General features: G+C 42.7%; 1 protein-coding gene across 2 annotated transcripts in view; it reads left to right on the top strand.

The window, feature by feature from the left end:
- AP4E1 (adaptor related protein complex 4 subunit epsilon 1) overlaps window positions 1-26,759 on the top strand; it is a 112,247-nt gene that overhangs the window by 65,555 nt on the left and 19,933 nt on the right. The window contains exons 13-15 of one of the 2 annotated variants that reach the window (XM_069765998.1): window positions 4,414-4,532; window positions 6,064-6,366; window positions 7,057-7,171. The exons of the other annotated variant lie outside the window; for it this stretch is intronic. Of the exons in view, the coding sequence (XP_069622099.1) occupies window positions 4,414-4,532; window positions 6,064-6,366; window positions 7,057-7,171 (537 nt within the window). The remainder of the gene's footprint in view (window positions 1-4,413; window positions 4,533-6,063; window positions 6,367-7,056; window positions 7,172-26,759) is intronic. 2 annotated transcript variants of the gene reach the window in all.

Raw genomic sequence — 26,759 nt, forward strand, 5'->3', positions numbered from 1 at the left:
GATTTCATGAATTAAAGTGTACCCCTGCCTTTCGTTAATGTGTACCCTGATTTCCACTACATCTATATAATTTTGACGTTCTAGATGAGTGCAATAATAATAATCTCTTTATATAGCACCAACATATTCCGCAGTGCTTTACAGACATTATCATCGCTGTCCCCGATGGAGCTCACAATCCTTATCTGTACATTAATCTATTCTGCTCCATAGCAGCGGACTTTGGTTAATATGATACAATGCCAGTAATATTGTTTTGTAATTAATATTCATAGATATCTGTAGCAAGATCCAAATTCATACTTTTTACTGGGTAATTGTAATGTGTTTGATGAAGAATTTATTTTCAATAAAACTAGTTTAAAATAAATGCTGACTGGCAGCAGAGCATGTGACCAGACCTGTCTGTCAACTTCCTCGCTATTAAAAAAAAATAAACAAATTAAAAAATGCTGCATGTGGATAAACCTGTTATTAATTGGCGGAGGCTGATGGACTCGACAGGTTTGATCATATCCCCCCCCCCCCGCCCCCCATTAATGAGAAATCTGCTTTTGAATTGATATGTGAATGAGGCTGAGATTCTATGGTAGATCTGAAGCCTCTGCCACTCCAGCTCTTTTCCCCGCCCAGTGCCGCCTCCTCCCGCTTGACTGACCGCTCCTTTGCCTGACGGTACACATCATAGAAGCTGTCAGTCAAGCAGGAGGATTCAGCGCTAGGTGGGGGGAATAGAGTTGGAGTGACAGAGGCTTCAGATCTACAATAGCTCTTCAGTCTCATTTGCATATCAGTTCATATGCTAATTTCTTTCTCCAGATATTGCTGGACTTGTTTTTGAAAAAGCTCATGCACATATACTTTGAGGTGGGGGTGAAATCTTGCTGACAGACTCCATTTTTTAAAGTTTTTTTTTTTTCCTCTGCTCAAACCTTCTGATAGGACCTCAGTGTCTCACCGTGTGAGTACCGTTGATGGGCAGAAATAAATTATAGGCGATGAAACTGTGCTATGCTACTTGGCCGACTATTGGCTGTGTTAGCTTTTCCGAGGGCCATGTGACTGGCTACTGACTATGACTGCCTGGGGCTCCATCTTACCGATGGGTGGGTGACATCACTGATGACATAGAAGTGCGCCATCAGTGTTTGTGCTGAGACAAGCCCCTGATTCGGTAATTCCTTAGTGTATGCAGACTTTGCAGATCTATACTTGGCACCGCCATTTGGCAGTGAGGCTGTTAATATTTTGTGCATTGCTGGCTTCCATTTCCTTCCTCTCCTTCAGTTTCCTTTTATGTTTTTCTGTCCGTTTCTTCCCCGCGAGCCTCTGGCAGCATTTATACTCTCTTGCTAGATTCTAACTGTAGGCTGAGGGTCTGCAATAAGCCCGATGTACACGGGGCCATTGTTCCTGGACACATTTCTGTACGATATCCCAAGACCACTTTTCAGGTTGTCGGGGGAGGATAGTTTATTTCGGGGTCTGCTCTGTCCAGTGTGTGCTATCTGTGTTTAACCCTTATCCGGCTGAATAGGTACAATTGTAACTATTCCGTTTTAAAATTGCAATAACTTTTTTTTGAAAAGACGTAGAGGGCTGAAATTTCGTGACATCTCTACATTTTTGGTCCAGAATATATTGGCCAAATTTCAATAAAATATCTCCACCCGCTTCCGAGATAAGGGGTCGAGATCTTTTTGCATCCATAACAAGCTGCATAGGTACAAATGTACCTCATATATTTTGAATGAAGATAATGCAAGGGAAAAAGCATAAATTTTTTTTTAATGATAATGCTATTTAACTATTATAAACAAGTAAAAAACTGTTCATTTACATTATAAAAGAAAATGTAAGAAACTTTTTTTTATTGATTTTCTTTGCAAGTAATGCATGTTGGCTTTGCTACAGAGTGTTCATCGCAAATGGGTTTCACACAAACCACACAAGACTTTCTAGTCTTGCGTTGTTTTCGCCTCAGGTCTCTGCAGACATAGCAACTACCAACAACAGGGGAGGGTCCACGACTACCATGAGGTATTTTGGGGCCAGCTGCTGGCTGCGATGCTACCACAATGCATCGTCCAAGCACCATTTCTACTGCACCTCGAAGAAAATGGTTTCTCATTATCATTTTGTTTGTACTACGATCTTCAATTGCAATCATACACAGCTGATTTGCGAGATCTTTCAGGAACTTTCTTCGTTGATCCTTTGCCCTGAAGCTTGGATTGTGTTCTCTGTAGATGATGTAGGATGCTAACCCACTGACATCAATCATATTGTAGAAAAATGCCAAAGTCCAACGTGATGTTCGTCGTTTCACAGTGTACTCTCCCAACATTTTATCCATAACATCAACGCCACCTTTTGTTATGTTGTAGTATTTTATTATCTCTGGCTTGGCTGCTAGTGTCTCTTCAACTTCTCCCGTCATGTGCATAGATGATAGAAGCACGACTGATTTGTTCTTCTTTGGTACATATGAACAGACTGTTGCATCATGATTGTAGGCAAAATTTGTCGAGTATACAGGCCTTTCTTTGGCAGGCTGCATGTTGTTAGGTAGGAACCTTTTGTTTTTTTCTCACTGTACCAACTAGTGTCATGTTCCAGGAGTTCAATACCTTAGCTAGTTCCATGGTTGTAAAGAAGTTATCGGTGGTGACATTTCTTCCAGAGCCTTTATACGAGCTCACTAGGTCCAATACTGTTCGTTCTCCAATGTTTACTTGTCGAGGACCATCAGTTGGTTTCCCAGTGTAGAGCTGACCTTGTAAAGGGTAGGCATTTGATGAGTCACAAGCCCAGAAAATCTTTATGCCATATTTAGCTGGTTTTGAAGGTATATACTGGGTAAATTTAGTATGACCTCTAAATGGAAATAATTGCTCGTCGACGGTGATACAATGATATGGCTTGTAGGCTCTCTCCAGATTACTGTTCAGCATTGTCCAGATGTCCCGTATTGGTGCAGCTTTATCTGTTTGCACACGTTCTGCACGTGTATTTTCGTTGTCAAACCTGATAAATCTGAGTATCATCTTGAAGCGGTCACGAGACATGGCTGCACGTATAAGAGGCAGAGCAGCAACATTCCACATTTCCTCCAGATTCTCTTTGTTGGCTCTGTGCACACCAGCAGCAATCAGTATGCCCAAAAATGCATGAAGTTCAGTTTCAGTAAATTGCTTGAATGTTTTTTGTGGTGGCCGTTTGGAAGAATCAGGAAAACGTTGTACCAGTTCGTTGTTGTAAGCGTCACAAACTCTCTTGGCCTTTCGATTCGTTTCCCGTAATATGATGTCACACATCTCGGGAGTCATGATGGACTTGAATAGCTCTTTTGCTGTATATAGGTTGCTGATTGCTGCAGGGCCACCTCTTTGTCGTAGGACATTACGAGATTTTGTTTGTGCATTTGGCAGTGGATTACTGCACCATTGAGTTTCATCCTTAGCAGTCCAAATGTCGCCTGCACTTTGAGGCACAGAATCATCCTCAACACTTTCGTCTGATTCGTATTCATTTTCATGCTCTATGACCATTTCTTGTTCAATGTCTGAATCTTCTTCAGTAACATCCACTTGTGGTACATAGTTTTCATCATCAGATGGAACATATGGTTCATCCTCATGCTCAGAATCAGATTCTTCTAGCATTCGCATTATTTCGTCAGACGTAAATCTGTAAATATGAAAAAATGTAAAATAAATAATTTTCCAAAATACTACATTATTGGCTTTTCACAAAATTATACTAACCGGCAAACACGTTTTCTTGGATTATGGCGGAAACTAGATCCAGCATTACTATCACTCATGATGACTTGCTAGATGAATTTTGGCTTCGTATTTTGTGCTGAATATAAATAAAACATCGTAAAACAATATGTAGATACTAATTATTATCCATTTTTCGTATAAAAATTATACCTATAGTGATAAGTTTCATACAAAATATATGTAAGCCAAGTCCAGGCTGAAAGACAATTTGACTGTTCTGTCCCCACATAATGAGAATAAAGGTATAACTGGCTGTTAGATGCTGTGAGACTTTCCTACCTTCGTTTCCAAGAAATTGAAGACTTCACAAGCCTAGAAATGTGTGCTCACAGCAATGAGATGAACAGCAAAATGGCTAATGAGAGGAGGGAGGCAGGAAGACAAGTAGAAGCCACTCCCAGTTTGAATTAACTTAATTGACAGCAACATAAGTGACCAGTAACAACACTGAACAATAGATATCAGCATAACATTTGTAGCTGAATGAACTTTAGTTTCTGAAACCAAGTAAAGTCTTCCCACAGTGGAGGTATATGTGAAGGTACAATTGTACCTATGCAGCCTGTTAAGGTTGTAAAATTATGCAGCCTGACAAGGGTTAAAATGTAATTTTCCATCTCTCCAGGATTTGGTGATGAAAGGGAAGATGGACAGCTCCGGCTGTACGCAGTGCAGTCTTATCTCGCCTTGCTGGAAATGGAGAATGTTCGTTATCCGCAGCGCTTCCTACAGGTTATCAGCTGGGTGAGGACGATATTGGTGAAAAGCCTGCCTTTGTGCTTGGCTACATGAAGCCGACATTACCATTTTCTATTCATGGGCCAGGCCGCTCGCTTCTCAGCCGCCATGTAAATTGGCTGTTTCACACTGGCTAACTTCTAATTATACACGCCGTACTCGCTCGCAGAGGATTTTCAAATAAGTCCAACAGCATTTCACAGATTCCAAATTGCAGAAGTCTAAATCTGCTTACAGGAAATATTCGGGAAGAATGTGATTTTAATTACTTGCGGATTTGATTAAAATAATGCTGTTGTGGTTTAAAGGGAACTTGTCAGCCATGTCCTACTGTCTGAAGCACCGGCCAAATATTCGTGTACCTTCCCACCTACTCGTTTTCCATCTGATTTTACCCTTCTCTACAAAGCCAGCGCTAACAATCAAAGAAGGGCACGGACGTAGAACAAGAAGGTGAGAAGGGGCACTTACATTATTGACCACACCAAGGGCGCTCTCCATGTGCAGACATTAAGGGTGATGTAATAAATTAAATACTTTTAAATACTGAACATTTTTCTCAATATCTTTAATTTGGCGAAATGGTATGCACTCTATCAGTATTTTAAAGATGGCACCTTCCATCTAGCAGTGCGTTTCCCATCCTTGGACGGGCTGCTTGAAAAGCATTTGTGGGACAGGCGTCCTCCCTGCACTGACATTGTGAGGCTGTTCATTCCCAGTCGGCTGAAGAAAGGTGTCCATCTTCTCCTTTAGACCCCCCTGTTCAGTCAAAGGGACAGGACTCTGAGCGGAGGGACGTAGGGTCACAATGCCCTGGCCTGATGTTATGCCTCCAGCAGAGGTCCTTTACACAACCCGTCCTACTGCGTGCTCTCTGAAATCTAGGACGGGCGCACACTGATTTATGGCAGTTGCCATCTTTAATATCCTGACACAGTGCAGTAGATAAATCATACCTTTTTGCGAAGTAAGGGTTTTTAGAAAAACAAATTCAATGTGTATTAGTTATTTTGATACCAACTGTTGGAGAACCTCAAAGTGAAGAAAGCTGAGAGATTGACAGATGTCTGCCTCTGATGCTGGCACCACTAAGTAAACTGCTCAGCTGACTTTCAGGATATTTGTAGTTCCTTTTCTCTAACTGAACAGTGCAAAGATATTCTACTGCATTTGGTTAAAGGTGACATTAAAGGGGTATTCCAGTTACAATACATTATCGCCTATTTACAGGATGTCTACCGGTGGCGGTCTAACCAATGTGCATTGCGCTTTGTCCACTGCTGCTTGTATTCTTTCTCTACGAGTCTGCCGGAGGTGGTAGTGTACAGATTCCAGCACATCTCTGGAAATCCCTTATAGAAGGAATATAGCAATGGCTGAGCATGTGCACTGTTGCCCCATCCGGTGATTGGTGAGGGCCTCAGTGGTGGGTCCAACAGTTGTAGAAGTTGTCACCTGTCTTGTTAGGTGAGGACGTCACCTTTATTTGTAGATTACTGCGAACACTTCTCATGTGTAGATTTTGCTATTTCAGGTACTGGGAGAATATTCCTATCTGGCAAAGCAGGTTCCTACAGAATCTGTAATATCTAAACTCCGCAGTATTCTCTTGCGAAGCTCTGTTACTTCTGAAACCACGGCCTGGATTATGGCTGCAGTAACCAAGCTGTCTGCAGTCGCTCCACATTCATTATTAGTGGATCAGCTAATCCTGGAATTCACGACCTGCCTGGACACGGGGATGCGGCAGCAGGCCTGCGAATTAAAAGCGCTGTGGGGCGACAGGCCGCTAATGCACAGACTTTTTCCACTCAATTCCTGCTGTGAAGATTTACTGGTAAATATTCTATTCAGCACTGGAAACAACTGCTGCAAAGTCATTTACAGCAGCTAAAAATGCTGATCCGTCTTCTGAAGTCTTACTGCGCTGAAGTTCATTATATTGCACTAAAGAGCCACTCGCCATAACAATAAAAAGCCAGAATTGCCTGCTTATGTATTCTCAACGGCATGTAGATGCTGGATGTCCGAAATGTAGTTACCCAGTGTGTGCCAGTCACCCAGTCACTCTACTTTCCACGCAGTAGATGAAGATGGCGACAACATCTAGAATACTAAAGGTTCCTTTTTATTACTCCATCACAGATACAAGGAAACATAGTGGTATGATAGAGACCGGTCTGTTTGGGGTTAAAACATTGCCATCAGTCTCGGTACCTGTGATGGAATAGTAAAGGGATGCTTCTGTACTTTGGATGCTGTTGCCATCTTCGTCAGCTGCTTGGATTTCCTAGAGGACTGAAGATTGTCTGTTTTCTTGGCGTACCTGCACTCCTGGACCACCGTATGGTTGACATTTGGTAGTTGATGCTGTCCTATCACATGGTTTTCTCTACGTTCCACAGGCTCCTACTGCCTTATATATTAGTGATATTCTTGAGCGTTCCCCTGCCCCCTTTGTATCTGACGGCAGGTCCACCTGTGTACCGACCCTAGGGATCATACAATGTGCAATGTTTGCTTGCAGGTTGATGCGTCTCTGTCTTTCATGGATGGATTTGTGGCTGAAGCCCTCAGTAATGGTGCGGCCCCATACAAGCCTCATCACCAACGTCAAGAGGAAAAGCTGTCTCGGGAAAAAGGTAGATGTCTCCGGTCATCTTATCGTTTGTTTTCATTTGTTACAACCCACATTACATCTGAATTGTGGTGTACCTCCTGTTCCATGTAAAGATAATATAGGCGGTTCTCAGATGAAAGAGTATTATTCCCATCTCGGACATTTGTCATATCCCCAGATATGCCACAAATGCCTGATTAGTGTGGATCCCGTCTCTGTAACACTCGTGTATTGAGGGGTCTTGGGACCCATTGCCTTTTTCCGGAAGTCCTTTCAATAAAAAGAGCTGTGCACAATGCAGTTATTGAATCAGAATATTGGGGTATTCCCTTCAATGATTACTTTTCATGAATCGCCTGTACAATGTAACGCTAATGTGTCATTTTTCTATACTTTTTGCTATGTTTGCTGTAAATGAATGGAAACACTATAGTTATTGGGTTGCTGGGCTACTTTTATATTGAGGACCTATAATATGAATAGTGGACAGTCACTCACTTTTTGTTAAGCAGTGAATGATTGATCTGTATTGAAATGAAAGCTGCCTTGTACAGTGTGACAAGTCCCGGCTCAATCTGAGCATCTGCAAGCATGAAGGCTCAATATTGGGCTGTGACGTGTCACACTGTATGATTCTGCTTTCATTTGAAGAAAAAAAACTTAGTTTAAGAAAAGTGAGTGTTGTGGGACGCCATCTGTGTATGCAAGCACCACGAGGCTGCCAGGTGCCGATTGGATCTTCTCTATTACAGTCCTACAGATATGTCTTCAGTATCAAATTGGTGGGGGTCTGACACCTGGCACCCCCATGTTTTGTGTGTCAGTGGTAGCCAGATGTTACCAGTTGTGGATCTGAGCAGTATTGCTCCGTCAGCTGTGTTGGCTTCACTGGGTACTTCACATCTGTCTTTATTCGAATGATTTTGGGTGGGTTTGTGGTGCCCCTCCATGGCCACTGCACAGTTGAGAGACTGGTAACATGCAGCTGGTGGTGGCAAAGAACAGCTGATCACTCCAATCTGATGTTGATGACCTATCCTTACTAATGGTGTGCGTATGAAACCCCTGTAATGCTTATTGCATTCATTTCTTTCCAGTAGAATTTTGTTGTGGCGTTACTGAGAATTCTATTTTGGAAGTTCTATTCTGGAGTGCATTGGAGCAGGCACTTCACACACCAGCTCACTGCCACAAACACGGGCTATGATGACACCTGCGCAGTGAGCGCCTAATGACTTTGCGAGTGCCGGTACATTGATTTCGCAGTGTCATCATAAGCTTAATGTGCAGGCGCTGCTACTGGTGAAACGAACCCGAGCAATGATGGTGCCTGCGCAGGGAAGACACGTCACCTAGGGATGTGTCAATCAACGACCGCGGACAGTGAAGTGCAATAAAGGAGCTTTACACTCATACCTTTTTTATCTTGGGATTAAATATCATACTGACTTGTCCTCTTTAACATCCAGAGATTGAAAAAGTGTACAGACCTCATACTTTTGTGATGGAGCTTATCTAATTTATACATTCCGCTACAAGCTTGGCACTAGTACTTATTCTAAAATAAATCAACCTGAAGCCCACAGAGGGTTAACTAGCAGAGACTTATCTAGATTGGATTAGTTGTCCTGTACCAGAAAGGGGGAGTAACATAAGATCTGTACAAATTTCTGCCTCTTTAAGGATTCATTGGCTGCAAGCAGATGTCTTAAAGAGGACTTTTCACCAAGTTTTTGAACTTGAGCTGGACACAGGATCTAAAAGTAGCAGTAGAGTGGAATAAAATGTTGCTTAAATAAATGATTATCTCTGTTAGGCCGGCGTCACATGATCATAGAACACGGCCGACTCCTATGCGATAAAACATCACACAGCACTCTGGGTAACTCAGATCTGCAATTATTTTTTCATTCCGATTCAGCATGAAAGCACAATATAAGCATGCCGCGAGTGCATCCGAGAATCTGATCGCACGTATCCATAGATGTCCATGAGGGCATGTGAAACTTCACACTGCACTCCAATATATATATATATATATATATATATATATATATATATATATATATATATATATATATATATATATATATATATATATATATATATATATATATATATATATTAGATGGTGGCCCGATTCTAACGCATCGGGTATTCTGAAATATGCATGTCCACATAGTATATTGCCCAGCCACGTAGTATATTGCACAGCCACATAGTATATTGCACAGCCACGTAGTATACAGCACAGACACGTAATATATTGGCCAGTCACGTAGTATATTGCCCAGCCACGTATGTAACAGGTTAAAAAATAAAAAAGAAACATATACTCACCCTCCGAAGGCCCCTTGTAGCCCTGGCACCTGTGTGCGGTGCACACGGCCGCTTCCGATCCCAGGGTTGGTATGAGCGCAGGACATGTGATGACGTCGCGGTTACATGGCCGTGACGTCATGGAAGGTCCTTCTCGCATAGCATCTTTGGAACCGGAACCTGCCGCTTGCACTGCCGAGGAGAGGACGCACATCGGAGGGTGAGAATAACCTTTTTTTTTTTTTTTATTATTATTATTTTTAACATTAGATTGTTTTACTATTGATGCTACATACGCAGCATCAATAGTAAAAAAGTTGGTCACACAGGGTTAATAGCTGTGTTACCGGAGTGCGTTACACCGCGCTCCGGTAACGCTGGCATTAACCCTGTGTGAGGGCTGACTGGCTGACTGGATGACTGGAGGGGAGTATGGAGCGGGCACTGACTGCGAGGAGGAAAGAGCGGCCATATTGCCGCCGGACTGTGGCCATCGCTGATTGGTCGTGGCGATGGTCGTGGGCGTTTTTGCCACGACCAATCAGCGACTTGGATTCCATGACAGACAGAGGCCGCAACCAATGAATATTTGTGACAGAAAGATATATATATATATATATATATATATATATATATATATATATATATATATATATCATGATATGTACTTTTGCCCTGTCCTGTATTTGAATAATATGCCATTTGATGTATGTAACTGTTCTCTGGTTTCTATTAGCTGTAATTTATGTATTCTCTTGTGCTGGGAGTTCACCTGTAACAATATGTCTCCTTCCAAGCTTTGTCAACATCACTAGTGGAGGAATAGCCATTCTTGTACATACTACATAGATTAAGCGGAGCCCACCAGTCTAGAATCTTCTAGTGGACCCAACCATTGAATAGAAGGTGTGACCCCTACCCTCCTTCATGGGCGGATCCCAGGAGCTCTGACAATCCATTCTTATTTTGAGATCAGATGTGAGTTGATCTTTAAAGGAGAAGGAGTGGGGATTCTTAGCTGAGGCAAGACCCCATGTCCATCTGGGACTGCGGAAGCGAACGGGGCGAGACTTGAGCTGAGGACATATCTCGTCGCTCGTGGGATTGTTTTGGGATCCCTTGGACTAATTGTGGACTATTGCTTTGTTACCTGGCACAAGGATTATCGGGAGGTGCCCCGAACCTGTTCTATTGGACTAATTGTGGACTCTGTAGATCTACCTGCATGTGTTGTTCCAGCGTTCTTGATAATAAATCTGTTGAATCATCCCTCGGCCTGTTGTCCCTTCTTGCTCTGCCGTACACCCCGTCACAATATATATATATACCGACGCCAGAAGCAGAGGAGATGGAGAAATTTCTTACATCTACTCAGCAGCTGTGCTCCGATCCTGTCATGTGAGAGGGTCGGAGCCCAGTAGCATGACACTTGGCTCACGCTTGCAGCAGAGCAGGAGCTAAGGGTCATTAGCATATCGCATCCCATGCTCTCACATCAGATGCCATATGCTTTAATATTCAGTCCCTTACACTTCTCCCTATCCTATTATTTCCTATATGTGTGTGTTTTTTTTTTTTACTTCCTCTGATGTTTTGTTGGGGAGGAGTCTAAAATGGGATGTCACAGAAGGCTGGGGCTGCACTCACTTCTCTGCACTTGTCCTGTTTCAGGAGGGGTGAGGAGATCACCTGGTCATCGCCATTCCCGATGACATTTTGGTTCATTAGAGGTTATCAAGAAGTGACCACATCTTCAGTCAACATCAGTCACTGCTTCTATCAATGCAGTCTCATTCCCTGAAACTAAATGTAATTAGGGGACGGTGATAGAAGCAGTGTAAGTGACACCAGCGCCACCTCCTGATGACTATTCGTTTAATGGCAGCGCTATCGGCAGAGTGAGCGCCAGCAGGGCCCCACAACTTTTATCAGTGCCCTCAAGCGAATAATCATCCGAGGACAGTGCTGGTGTCAAAAAAAGAGGCAAAATTAAAAAAAAAAAAAAAAAAATTCTTACTTCGACATGAAAAATTTGGTGAAAGGTCCTTTTTAATCGTAAAGAATTAAAATGCTAAGTATATGAGGAAGTTTCCTAACTTTTTTATATATAATTCAACCTAAGCCCTTTATAACACTTAAAGGGAACCTGTCACCCCCAAAATCGAGGGTGAGCTAAGCCCACCGGCAACAAGGGCTTATCTACAGCATTCTGTAATGCTGTAGATAAGCCCCCGATGTATCCTAAAAGATGACAAAAAGAGGTGAGATTATACTCACGCAGGCGGTCCGATCCGGTGGGCGTTGCGGTCCGGTCCGGGGTCTCCCATCTTCATAGGATGAAGTCCTCTTCTGGTCTTCACGCTGTGGCTCCGGCACAGGCGTAATTCTCTGCCCTGTTGAGGGCAGAGCAAAGTACTGCAGTGCACAGGGGCCGGGAAAGGTCAGAGAGGCCCGGCGCCTGCGCACTGCATTATTTGCAGTGCGCAGATTTCTTGCTCAACTGTTATGAACTGCGATCAATGGAAAACGTACCATAGCAAGATACAATGTGAAGTAAAAATTATTATACGTCAAGGATTAATAAAATAACCAAACAAACATGACAGCCTTCCTCCAAATTCTGCCACCAATGTGTACAGGTAATATCTGGTATTGCATCTCTACACCATTCACTTTAGTGGAGCTGAACCTGCAATACAAGATAAAATCTGTATTTCTAATCATGGAACCACTTTGGTGCTTTCGTGCTCATTCTTCAAATCTAAGCAATCTTCCTCCTGATCCCTTTGCCGCTTCAGAGATCCTGCAGAACTCCTCAGGCCCCTGTCTGCAGGCTTAATTGACTAATTGGGCACTTGGGCTGGGTTCACATTGCATCTTTTGCCACATGCCCGTGAAGCCCCTTCTCACTGAAGTCCTAAAATATGGAGTTTGGGCAGAACATCCAACTGGGCCCAAAGCCCAGGACGAGAGGACGAGAGGGAATGCATATTTAAAGAACAGGCAAATTACGTTAGTGGACTGTATGTCATCACTTTTCTATTTAGATGAAATCTGGCATATTTGAGGATGTGATCTGTAGACCTGTAAAATAATTGAATTTATTAGGCTTGAAATGTAGTCAAAAAATATAATGATGCCTTTTCCCTACTCGTTGACTAGTATTTCATGCTGTGCATATTTTGGAAGAGTACTAGATGCTTTTGGTAATTATCCAGTGTTTTTTGGCTTCAAGTTGATATTGGATTACACTATAAAGCAGTGTGTTATACTGTGGTCCTGAGCGAAACCTGACAGTACGTAATGCTAAATGTTTGTCAAGCAGAAATGGTGGTGAAGTCATTTTATGCAACCAGTAAAATTAAATTATTAGGTTTGGAAATTGAACACAAATTTACGGCTGGAAATAGAAGACATTTAAGACCCAAATAAAGTAAGTCGGGAATAAAAGGAAATAATCTGAAACTTGCGCAAGTTGAAGGGGTTTACCTTTACTTTTGGTACATTTTTCTTACTCCCAGTGAATTTTTTAAAAAAAGTAAAGTGTTTTTGCTCATTTTCACAAAAGTGAACTCATTAAGTGCCAAATGCTTTAATTGCTAATCTCTACGCAACAGAGGCAAAATTAAGCATAAAAAAGCAAATCCATTTTATTGCTCTCTGCAGCCACTATTACATTGTGAGTCCATTTCAACATGAAAAATTTGGTGAAAGGTCCTTTAAAAAACAAACAACAAAAAAACAAAAAAAAAACCATACATTCCATCTTTTTCCCCATCTTAAACGTAAGATGTAGACTTTTGAAGAGAATGCTTCTCACTACATCATACAGCTGTCTATAAAGAATTGTTTTGAAGGCTGAAATCACACATCCATGTTTCACGGTCCTAGTACGGGTCTCCTGACCTGAACATGACGCTTATAGGCTTGTGCAAGTCTGGCCTTTTTCTGAGGGAACTGTACTTCAATTACATGTGCTTCTCACAAAATTTAGATCATCATCAAAAAGTTAATTTATTTCAGTTCTTCAATACAAAAAGTGAAACTTGTATATTACAGCTGTGCTCAAAAGTTTACATACCCCGGCAGAATTTTTGCTTTCTTGGCCTTTTTTCAGACAGTATGGATGATAACACCAAAACTTTTTGGTTAGTGGTTGGGTGAAGCCATTTATTGTCAGACTACTGTGGTTTCTCTTTTTAAATCATAATGACAACCCAAATCATCCAAATGACCCTGATCAATAGCTCACATCGCCCATTTCTTAACCCCTTTACCACCAAGGGTGGTTTGCACGTTAATGACCGGGCCAGTTTTTACTATTCTGACCACTGTCCCTTTATGAGGTTATAACTCTGGAACGCTTCAACGGATCTTGGCGATTCTGACATTGTTTTCTCGTGACATATTGTACTTCATGGTAGTGGTAAAATTTCTTCGATATAACTTGCGTTTATTTGTGAAAAAAATGGAAATTTGGTGAAAATTTTGAAATTTTCCAACTTTTAATTTTTATGCCCTTAAATCACAGAGATATGTCATGTAAAATAATTAATAAGTAACATTTTCCACATGTCTACTTTACATCAGCACAATTTTGGAACCCAAAAATTTTTTTGTTAGGGAGTTATAAGGGTTAAAAGTTGACCAGCAATTTCTTATTTTTACAACACCAATATTTTTTAGGGACCACATCACATTTGAAGTCATTTTGAGGGGTCTATATGATAGAAAATAACCAAGTGTGACACCATTCTAAAAACTGTACCCCTCAAGGTGCTCAAAACCACATTCAAGAAGTTTATTAACCCTTCAGGTGTTTTACAGGAATTTTTGGAATGTTTTTTTTAAAAAAAATTAACATTTAACTTTTTTTCACAAAAAATTTACTTCAGCTCCAATTTTGTTTTATTTTCCCAAGGGTAAGAGAAGAAATTGGACCCCAAAAGTCATTTGTTCTGAGTACGCCGATACCCCACATGTGGGGGTTAACCACTGTTTGGGCACATGACAAAACTCGGAAGGAAAGGAGCCCCATTTGACTTTTCAATGCAAAATTGACTGGAATTGAGATGGGACGCCATGTTGCGTTTGGAGAGCCCCTGATGTACCTAAACATTGAAACTCCCCCCTCCCCTCCACAAATGACACCATTTTGGAAAGAAGACCCCCTAAGGATTTTTTTCTAGCTGTGTTTTGGCAGCTTTGAACCCCCAAGTGTTTCACTACAGTTTATAATGCAGAGCCATGAAAATAAAAATAAAATTTTTTTTTCACCAGAAATATTTTTTAGCCCCCAGTTTTGTATTTTCCCAAGGTTAACAGGAGAAATTCGACCCCAAAAGTTATCCAATTTGTCCTGAGTACGCTGATACCCCATATGTGGAGGGGAACCACCATTTGTGCGCATGGCAGAGCTTGGAAGTGATGGAGCGCCATTTGAAATGCAGACTTAGATGGATTGGTCTGCAGGCATCACGTTGCATTTGCAAAGCCCCTGATGCACCTAAACAGTAGATACCCCCCAGAAGTGACACCATTTTGGAAAGTAGACCCCCTAAGGAACTTATCTAGCTGTGTTTTGATAGCTTTGAACCCCCAAGTGTTTCACTACAGTTTATAATGCAGAGCCGTGAAAATAAAAATTAATTTTTTTCCCACAAAAATGTTTTTTTAGCCCCTCAAATTTTTATTTTCCCAAGGGTAACAAGAGAAATTGGACACCCATAGTTGTTGTCCAATTTGTCCTGAGTATGCTGATACCCCATATGTTGGGGTAAACCCCTGTTTGGGTGCACGGGAGAGCTCGGAAGGGAAGGTCCACTGTTTTACTTTTTCAATGCAGAATTGGCTGGAATTGAGATCGGACGCCATGTCGCGTTTGGAGAGCCCTGATGTGCCTAAACAGTGGAAACCCCCAATTCTAACTGAAACCCTAATCCCAACACACCCCTAACCCTAATCCCAACCATAACCCTAACCACACCCCTAAACCTGACACACCCCTAACCCTAATCCCAACCGTAAATGTAACCCTAACTTTAGCCCCAACCCTAACCCTAGCCCTAATGGGAAAATGGAAATAAATACATTTTTTAATTTATTTTTATTTTTCCTTAACTAAGGGGGTGATGAAGGGGGGTTTGATTTACTTTTATAGTGGGTTTTCTAGTGGATTTTTATGATTGGCAGCCGTCACCCACTAAAAGACGCTTTTTATTGCAAAAAATATTTTTTGCGTTTCCACATTTTGAGACCTATAATTTTTCCATATTTTGGTCCACAGAATCATGTGAGGTCTTGCTTTTTGCGCGACGAGTTGACGTTTTTATTGGTAACATTTTTGGGCACAACATTTTTTGATCGCTTTTTATTCAGATTTTTGTGAGGCAAAATGACCAAAAACCAGCTATTCATGAATTTCTTTGGGGGGGGTGGCGTTTATACCGTTCCGCGTTTGCCAAAATTGATAAAGCAGTTTTATTCTTCGGGTCAGTACTTTTAGGCTGTGTGCACACGTTGTGGTTTTTTCGTGGTTTTTCCCGATAAAAACGCTATAAAACAGCATACAATAAGCATCCCATCATTTAGAATGAATTCCTCATGTTTTGTGCACATGATGCGTTTTTTTCCGCGAAAAAAACGCATCACGGTAAAAAACGCAGCATGTTCATTAATTTTGCGTTTTTTTGCGGATTTTCCACTACAAAATGCATTGGGAGGTATCCGGAAAAAACCGCGGCAAAAACGCATGTGGTTTTTTTGCGGATTTCTTGCAGAAAATGTCCGGTTTTTCTCAGGAATTTTCTGTGAGAAGTCCTGAACGTGTGCACATGGCCTTACAGTGATACCTCATTTATATCTTTTTTTATGTTTTGGCGCTTTTTATACGATAAAAACTATTTTATAGAAAAAATAATTATTTTTGCATTGCTTTATTCTGAGGACTGTAACTTTTTTATTTTTTCGCTGATGATGCTGTATGGTGGCTCGTTTTTTTGCGGGACAAGATGACATTTTCAGCGGCGGTACCATGGTTATTTATATCCGTCTTTTTGATCGCGTGTTATTCCACTTTTTGTTCGGTGGTATGATAATATAGCGTTGTTTTTTGCCTCAGTTTTTTTTAATATTTTTTTACGGTGTTCACTGAAGGGGTTAACTAGTGGGACAGTTGTATAGGTCGGGTCGTTACGGACGCGGCGATACTAAATATGTGTACTTTTATTGTGTTTTTTTTTTAATTTAGATAAAGAAGTGTATTTATGGGAACAATATATTTTTTTTTTCTTTATTTAGGAATTTTTTAACCCCTTAGCGACCGCCGATACGCCTTTTAACGGCGGCCGCTAAGGGTACTTAAACCACAGCGCCGTTAATTAACGGCGCTGTGGAAAAAGTCCATAGCGCCCCCCAAAGGCCGATTTTCTCCGGGGTCTCGGCTGCCGAGGGTAGCCGAGACCCCAGAGAACATGATTCGGGGGGTTTTTAACCAACCCCGCATTTGCGATCGGCGGTAATTAACAGTTTACCGGCGATCGCAAAAAAAAAAAAAAGCGATCTCTTTTTAATTTCTCTGTCCTCCGATGTGATCGCACATCGGAGGACAGAGAAAAGGGGTCCCAGGTGGCCCCCCAATACTCACCTAGCTCCCCCGATGCTCCTCGTGTCTCCCGGTGGGCGCCGCCATCTTCAAAATGGCGGGCGCATGCGCAGTGCGCCCGCCGGCCGGCACCAGGAGAATCTTTGGGGTCTCGGCTGCCGGGGGTAGCCGAGACCCCAAAGAGCACGATCGGGGTCGGTATTACCGACCCCTGTTTTGCGATCGCCGGTAATTAACTGTTTACCGGCGACCGCAAAAAAAAAAAAAAAGTAAAGTGTAATTCTCTGTCCTCTGATGTGATCGCACATCAGAGGACAGAGAAATAGGGGGATTCGGGGACCCTAGCATACTCACCTAGGTCCCTGGATCCTCTTGCTGCTCCTCCTGGCCGCCGGCAGCAGAACATGGCGGACGCATGCCCAGTGCGCCCGCCATCTGTCTCCATCTGCCGGCCGGCAGGAGAACAGCAGTTGGGGCTAAAATTAGGGGTAGGGTTAGGGGTAGGGTTAGGTTAGGGTTAGGGGTAGGGAAAGGGGTAGGGTTAGGTTAGGGTTAGGGGTAGGGTTAGGTTAGGGGTAGGGCTAGGGTTAGGGCTAGGGTTGGGGCTAAATTTAGGGTTAGGGTTGGGGCTAAATTTAGGGTTAGGGTTGGGGCTAAACTTAGGGTTAGGCTTCTTTCACACTTACGTCGGTACGGGGCCGTCGCAATGCGTCGGCCCGACATACCGACGCACGCTGTGAAAATTGTGCACAACGTGGGCAGCAGCTGTAGTTTTTCAACACATCCGCTGCCCAATCTATGTCCTGGGGAGGAGGGGGCGGAGTTACGGCCACGCATGCGCGGTCAGAAATGGCGGATGCGACGTACAAAAAAACGTTTAATTGAACGTTTTTTTGTGCCGACGCTCCGCCAAAACACAACTGATCCAGTGCACGACGGACGCGACGTGTGGCCATCCGTCACGATCCGTCGGCAATACAAGTCTATGGGCAAAAAACGCATCCTGCGGGCACATTTGCAGGATCCGTTTCTTGTCCAAAACGACGGATTGCGACGGAATGCCAAACGACGCAAGTGTGAAAGTAGCCCTAGGGCTAGGGTTAGGGTTGGGGCTAAAGTTAGGGCTAGGGTTGGGGCTAAAGTTAGGGTTAGAGCTGGGATTAGGGTTAGGGTTTGGATTAGGGTTCGTATTGGGGTTAGGGTTGGCATTAGGGTTACGCTTGGGATTAGGGTTAGGTTTGGGATTAGGGTTAAGGTTAGGGTTGTGATTAGGGGTGTATTGGGATTAGGGTTAGGTTTGAGGTTAGGGTTGAGATTAGGATTAGGGGTGTGTTGGATTTAGGGTTTTGATTAGGGTTATGGTTAGGGTTGACATTAGGGTTGTTTTGGGGTAAGGGTTGTGATTATGGTTAGGGTTGTGATTAAGATTATGGATGAGGTTGGGATTAGGGTTAGGGGTGTGTTGGGGTTAGGGTTGGAGCTAGAATTGGGGGGTTTCCACTGTTTAGGTACATCAGGGGGTCTCCAAACACGACAGCCAATTTTGCGCTCAAAAAGTCAAATGGTGCTCCCTCCCTTTTGAGCTCTGCCGTGCGCCCAAACAGTGGGTTACCCCCACATATGGGGCATCAGCGTACTCGGGATAAATTGGACAACAACTTCTGGGGTCCAATTTCTCTTGTTACCCTTGTGAAAATAAAAACTTGGGGGCTACAAAATCTTTTTTGTGAAAAAAAAAAAAATATTTTTTATTTTCACGACTCTGCATTCTAAACTTCTGTGAAGCACTTGGGCATTCAAAGTTCTCACCACACATCTAGATAAGTTCCTTGGGGGGTCTAGTTTCCAAAATGGGGTCACTTGTGGGGGGTTACTACAGTTTAGGTACATCAGGGGCTCTGCAATCGCAACATAATGCCCACAGACCATTCTATCAAAGTCTGCATTCCAAAAAGGCGCTCCTTCCTTCCGAGCTCTGCCGTGCGCCCAAACAGTGGTTTACCCCCACATATGGGGTACCAGCATACTCAGGACAAATTGGACAACAACTTTTGGGGTCCAATTTCTCTTGTTACCCTTGTGAAAATAAAAATTTGGTGGCTAAAAAATCTTTTTTGTGGAAAAAAAAAATATTTTTTATTTTCACGGCTCTGCATTATAAACTTCTGTGAAGCACTTGGGCATTCAAGGTTCTCACCACACATCTAGATAAGTTCCATGGGGGGTCTAGTTTCCAAAATGGGGTCACTTGTGGGGGATTTCTACTGTTTAGGCACATCAGGGGCTCTCCAAACGCGACATGGCGTCCAATCTCAATTCCAGCCAATTCTACATTGAAAAAGTAAAACGGCACTCTTTCTCTTCCAAGCTCTGCGGTGCGCCCAAACAGTGGTTTACCCCCACATATTGGGTATCGACGTACTCAGGAGAAATTGCACAACAACTTTAGTGGTCTAATTTCTCCTGTTACCCTTGTGAAAATAAAAATTTGTGGGCAAAATATAATTTTTGTAGAAAAAATGCAATTTTATTTTTCACGGCTCTACGTTATAAACTTCTGTGAAGCACATGGGGGTTCAAAGTGCTCACCACACATCTAGATAAGTTCCTTAAGGGGTCTAGTTTCCAAAATTGTGTCACTTGTGGGGAGTTTCCACTGTTTAGGTACATCAGGGGCTCTCTAAATGTGACATGGTGTCCGATCTCAATTCCAGCCAATTCTGCATTGAAAAAGTCAAACGGCGCTCCTTCACTTCTAAGTTCTGCGGTGCGCCCTAACAGTGGTTTACCCCCACATATGGGGTATTGGCGTATTCAGGAGAAATTGCATAACAAAATTTATGGTTACATTTCTGTTTTTACACTTGTGAAAATAAAAAAAATGGTTCTGAATTAAGATGTTTGCAAAAAAAAGTTAAATGTTCATTTTTTCCTTCCACATTGTTTCAGTTCCTGTGAAGCACGTAAAGGGTTAATAAACTTCTTGAATGTGGTTTTGAGAACCTTGAGGGGTGTAGTTTTTAGAATGGTGTCACACTTCATTATTTTCTATCATATAGACCCCTCAAAATGACTTCAAATGTGATGTGGTCCCTAAAAAAAATGGTGTTGTAAAAATGAGAAATTGCTGGTCAACTTTTAACCCTTATAACTCCCTAACAAAAAAAAATGTTGTTTCCAAAATTGTGCTGATGTAAAGTAGACATGTGGGAAATGTTATTTAACTATTTTTCATGACATATCTCTCTGATTTAAGGGCATAAAAATACAAAGTTTGAAAATTGCTAAATTTTAAAAATTTTCGCCATATTTCCGTTTTTTTCATAAATAATCGCAAGTAATATCGAAGAAATGTTACCACTAACATGAAGTACAATATGTCACGAAAAAACAATCTCAGAATCAGCGGGATCCGTTGAAGCGTTCCAGAGTTATAACCTCATAAAGTGACAGTGGTCAGAATTGCAAAAATTGGCCTGGTCATTAAGTACCAAATTGGCTCTGTCACTAAGGGGTTAAAATTGTTTTTTACACATCTAAAATTTTTTTTTTTTTACTTTGTCCCAGGGGGGACATCACTGTATAGTGACAGATGGCTGATCTGACACTTTGCAGAGCACTGTGTCAGATCAGCGATCTGGCGTGCCCTGCTGCTTAGTTACCAGAGCCTGCTCTGGACCCGGAAGTACTCCCTGCAGGACCCGGATGCAGCACCGTGGCCATTTTGGATCCGGGGCCTGCAGGGAGGAGACACTCGGTACGAGGTGAGCACATCGCCTTGTACCGATCGTCTCAGGGAAGCCCGCATGGAGCCCCCTCCCTGCGCGATGCTTCCCTGTGCCCTTGGAAAACTGCGATCATGTTTGATCGCGGTGTACCGGGGGTTAATGTGGCGGGAACGGTCCGTGACTGCTCCTGGCACATAGTGCCGGATGTCAGCCGCGATAGTCAGCTGACACCCGGCCACGCTCCCCCCGTGAGCGCGGCCGATCGCGCTGGACGTACTATTCCATCCTTGGGAATTAGGGCCCACCCCACATGGACGGAATAGTACGTCCAATGTCAGAAAGGGGTTAATACCGTGTATTGCCCCCTCTAACATCAATGACCGCTTTAAGTCTTTTGTTTACCAACGATATGGGGCGATAAGATCCGCATTCTAAAGGGTCTTTTCCCTCCTTCCTGAGTATGATAATGTTTGCCGCACAGAAGGTGTCGGGCATACATCCACCCCCCATACACCCCGAAATACCTTCAGTTAGGCTACGTTCAGACTAGCGTTGTGCTAGTGTGCGTCGGGTTAGCGTCGGGCGACGCAGCGGCGACGCACGCGTCATGCGCCCCTATGTTTAACATGGGGGACGCATGCGTTTTTGTTGTTGCGTTTGGCGACGCATGCGTCTTTTTTGCCGCAAGCGTCGGACCAAGAAAACGCAACAAGTTGCATTTTTCTTGCGTCCGATTTTCGGCAAAAAACGACGCACGCGTCGCAAAACGCAGCGTTTTTTGCGTGCGTTTTGCCGCGTTTTTGCGTGCGTTGCGTCGCCGACGCAGCGGCGCACAACGCTAGTCTGAACGTAGCCTAAGAGTGGTGCTAATATATCTTGATATTTTTTATACAGGTCCTTCTCAAAAAATTAGCATATAGTGTTAAATTTCATTATTTACCATAATGTAATGATTACAATTAAACTTTCATATATTATAGATTCATTATCCACCAACTGAAATTTGTCAGGTCTTTTATTGTTTTAATACTGATGATTTTGGCATACAACTCCTGATAACCCAAAAAACCTGTCTCAATAAATTAGCATATTTCACCCATCCAATCAAATAAAAGTGTTTTTTAATAACAAACAAAAAAACCATCAAATAATAATGTTCAGTTATGCACTCAATACTTGGTCGGGAATCCTTTGGCAGAAATGACTGCTTCAATGCGGCGTGGCATGGAGGCAATCAGCCTGTGACACTGCTGAGATGTTATGGAGGCCCAGGATGCTTCAATAGCGGCCTTAAGCTCATCCAGAGTGTTGGGTCTTGCGTCTCTCAACTTTCTCTTCACAATATCCCACAGATTCTCTATGGGGTTCAGGTCAGGAGAGTTGGCAGGCCAATTGAGCACAGTAATACCATGGTCAGTAAACCATTTACCAGTGGTTTTGGCACTGTGAGCAGGTGCCAGGTCGTGCTGAAAAATGAAATCTTCATCTCCATAAAGCATTTCAGCCGATGGAAGCATGAAGTGCTCCAAAATCTCCTGATAGCTAGCTGCATTGACCCTGCCCTTGATGAAACACAGTGGACCAACACCAGCAGCTGACATGGCACCCCACACCATCACTGACTGTGGGTACTTGACACTGGACTTCAGGCATTTTGGCATTTCCTTCTCCCCAGTCTTCCTCCAGACTCTGGCACCTTGATTTCCGAATGACATGCAAAATTTGCTTTCATCAGAAAAAAGTACTTGGGACCACTTGGCAACAGTCCAGTGCTGCTTCTCTGTAGCCCAGGTCAGGCGCCTCTGCCGCTGTTTATGGTTCAAAAGTGGCTTTACCTGGGGAATGCGGCACCTGTAGCCCATTTCCTGCACACGCCTGTGCACGGTGGCTCTGGATGTTTCCACACCAGACTCAGTCCACTGCTTCCTCAGGTTCCCCAAGGTCTGGAATCGGTCCTTCTCCACAATCTTCCTCAGGGTCCGGTCTCCTCTTCTCGTTGTACAGCGTTTTCTGCCACATTGTTTCCTTCCAACAGACTTACCATTGAGGTGCCTTGATACAGCACTCTGGGAACAGCCTATTTGTTGAGAAATTTCTTTCTGGGTCTTACCCTCTTGCTTGAGGGTGTCAATGATGGCCTTCTTGACATCTGTCAGGTCGCTAGTCTTACCCATGATGGGGGTTTTGAGTAATGAACCAGGCAGGGAGTTTATAAAAGCCTCAGGTATCTTTTGCATGTGTTTAGAGTTAATTAGTTGATTCAGAAGATTAGGGTAATAGGTCGTTTAGAGAACCTTTTCTTGATTTGCTAATTTATTGAGACAGGTTTTTTGGGTTATCAGGAGTTGTATGCCAAAATCATCAGTATTAAAACAATAAAAGACCTGACAAATTTCAGTTGGTGGATAATGAATCTATAATATATGAAAGTTTAATTGTAATCATTACATTATGGTAAATAATGAAATTTAACACTATATGCTAATTTTTTGAGAAGGACCTGTATTACTCAATGGGAAATCCATGTGGCCCAGGAGCCTTCCCAGAGGTCATGTCCGCTATAGCATATTCTATCTCCTCCAAGGTGAACTCCGCACCCATAAAAGCCTGCTGGGCAGGACTCAGTGTGGGAAATGTTAGATCTGATAAGTAATCTAGACATTCTAAAGTATCGAGGCCACTCTTGGGGTATGTGCACACGTCAGGATTTCTTGCAGAAATTTCCTGAGTAAAGTCGGATATTTTCTGCAAGAAATCAGCATGCATTTTTTCCCCATTTTTCTCGCGTTTTTTTGCTCGTTTTGTTTGTGTTTTTTTCCCGGAGATTTCCCAATGCAATAATATAGTGAGAAATCCGCAAAAAATCCTCTAATGAACATGGTGCGTTTTTTTACCGTGATGTGTGCATCATGTGCACAAAAATTGCGGAATGCATTCTAAATGATGGGATGCATATGTATGCGTTTTTTTATGCGTTTTTATAGCGTGTGCACACAGCCTTAGACTGATATAACAATTTGTAATAGTCATGAAAGCGCTAAAGTATTTCTTCAGTTGTGGATGCCAATGAGCCGTCAGGTGTACGAATCTGTAATACCGTATTAGATGTGTTATGTTGACGTACCAGAAAAGCCAAAAATTTACTTGCTTGGTTTCCCAATTCAAAATAGGATTGACGTGTGAAGAACAATTTACGTTTAGACTTAGTGTCTATGTGCTGAGTATATAACCTTTGTGAGATCAGCCACTCAATTCTATTACCATTAGTTTGATTAGATATATATGCGGCCTCAGGTTCTTTCACCCTTTTGACATAGGAGATTGTAGAAGACAAACATCCCTTTAAATATGCCTTAAGGGTATCCCAAAATAAATTTATGTTCTGGGTGGGACAAAATGAAACACTTCAACTGGTCTGCCGTTCTGTCGTTACAATGTATTAATTTCAGCCAAAAGGGATTCAGTTTCCAAACAATACCATTATTTGATTGCCCGTATTCAAGTTTAAGTACAATCGGGCTATGATCTGAGATTCCTCTATTGCCATATTCTATGCTGTCTACCCACATTGCTAATCTGCTGGATCCGAATATGTAATCTATGCAGGACACAGAACGTTTAGTGGACGAGTGGCAAGTATAACCTTTTGTCCCATGGTGACTCATCCTCCATAGATCTAACGACACTCTACTCTCCATAAATAATGCTAATTGAGGCGGACAGGGGGGCTCCCCAGATATCTCATCTCCCAGTCTTAAGGTACCTTCACACTAAGCGACGCTGCAGCGATACTGACAACGATGTCGATCGCTGCAGCGTCGCTGTTTGGATGCAGGAGGAGTACAGAGAAGCAGAGCGCCGGGTACAGACAGCTGAAGGTAAGTATGTAGTGTTTGTTTTTTTAACGTTTACGCTGGTAACCAGGGTAAACATCGGGTTACTAAGCGCGGCCCTGTGCTTAGTAACCCGATGTTTACCCTGGTTACCAGTGAAGACATCGCTGAATCGGCGTCACACACGCCGATCCAGCGATGTCAGCGGGAGATCCAGCGACAAAATAAAGTTCTGGACTTTCCTCAGCGACCAACGATCTCCCAGCAGGGGCCTGATCGTTGGTCGCTGTCACACATAACGATTTCATTAACGATATCGTTGCTACGTCACAAAAAGCAACGATATCATTAACGATATCGTTATGTGTGAAGGTACCTTTAGCCTATGAAGACAATTATCCATGACTAAATTAAAATGTCCCATACAAATGACATGTGCATCTGGATAATTTAAGGCAAAACTCATTGCCATCCGAAGGATTGATGTATTAGCCGGAGGAGGGTTATAGACACACAATATAACATATTCACGAGAGTTGATTAGTGCGTATAAAAAAAACAAAACGACCCTCAGAATCCCGCCGGGCCTCTCGAGCCTCCCATCTAACATCTCTGTGTATTAACAGCGAGACCCCTCTTGAATAGCTAGTGTGGAACGCGTGGATGTACCATTGTACCCATGGTTTCTGTACGCACCGGGCTGTGTCCATGGTCAGATGTGTCTCCACCAAGGCCATGATGTGGGGATGATAGCGTCTAATCTGTGAAAATACCTTAATTTTCTTCCCGGGGGATTTAATACCCCGTACATTCCAGGTCATACATATGATTTCAGATCCCATACTTACTCATCAAAGTATGATATGCCATATTACTCAAATAAAGTTCAAACACCGCACACAGAGAGTGATAATACTGTTGGCGACGGTTTCTATCTAAATAACAAATAAAACCAATGTAAGAAAAAAAACGGAACAATAACCCAACAGTGTAGAAGCAGAGTCCTATGCTCCTATTGTCAAACAAGTAAGGGGTTACCCCCCGCTGAATTCAGCCACCGGCATTGTTGGTAAACTGGATGCGCAGAGAGAGAGGGCTCTGTATAACATCAGTATAAGAAGACTGCTTAATCAGGAACATATTAGGAATCCTTTGCACTGGACATCCCATGGGACCGTGGCCATTCAGCAGCCTCCGCTGAATCTGTGAAAAATATAGAAGAACCTTCGTAGACAACTCGGACTCGAGCTGGATAAATCATTGAATATATGACATTCTTGTCTCTGAGTTGCTTCTTAATCTCCATGAACCTCGCCCCTTTGTTTCTGAAGTTCCATAGAAAAGTCTGGAAAAATCGAGATTGTAGCATTGTTGAACTTGATGGGGCTTTTTGCCGTGCCAGACATAGTGACACTTGTAGCCCATGTCCTGGATACGTCTGTGTGTGGTGGCTCTTGAAGCAATGACTCCAACAGCAGTCCACTCCTTGTGAATCTCCCCCAAATTTTTGAATGGCCTATTCTTAACAATCCTTTCAAGGCTGTGGTTGTCCCGGTTGCTTGTGCACCTTTTCTACCACACTTTTTTCCTTCCACTCAGACTTCCATTAATATGCTTGGATACAGCACTCTGTAAATCATTCAGCTGCGGCAATAAAAACTAAATTTCCGAGCACTAAAAAATACTCGGAGGACCCCTGAGCGTGCTCAGGAAATCTCGAGTAACGAGTATATTTGCTCATCACTAGTCATCACTAATTAGAAGAGTTGTGGTCTTAGCCCCCACCCTGCCCCAGTTCCGTCCATATTAGCGGAGCCGAGCGCGAAAATGCCAAAAGTCCCACAATATTGCAACTTCTCAAAGTGATGCCAGATCTCTGGTTTAACTCTTTGATGTATCCGGGCCTAAATCCACTATATGTAATGTACTAACGAGTTCTAATTGTAGTTTGTTCTTTACGTCATACAATATAAGAAATATAAAAATCCCTTTAATTTACCCTTGTGGATGTGTTGAGTGATGTAATTGCTCTTTGATTAATATTTTGTCACTACCTGTTGTTGATATAGCCAGTCTAGTAATGGCAACTGTATTTTGTGGGATAGGGTTATGGAGATCTGAAATGGT

The sequence above is a fragment of the Ranitomeya imitator genome, chromosome 4 (genome assembly GCF_032444005.1).
Source record: "Ranitomeya imitator isolate aRanImi1 chromosome 4, aRanImi1.pri, whole genome shotgun sequence".
NCBI lineage: Eukaryota > Metazoa > Chordata > Amphibia > Anura > Dendrobatidae > Ranitomeya > Ranitomeya imitator.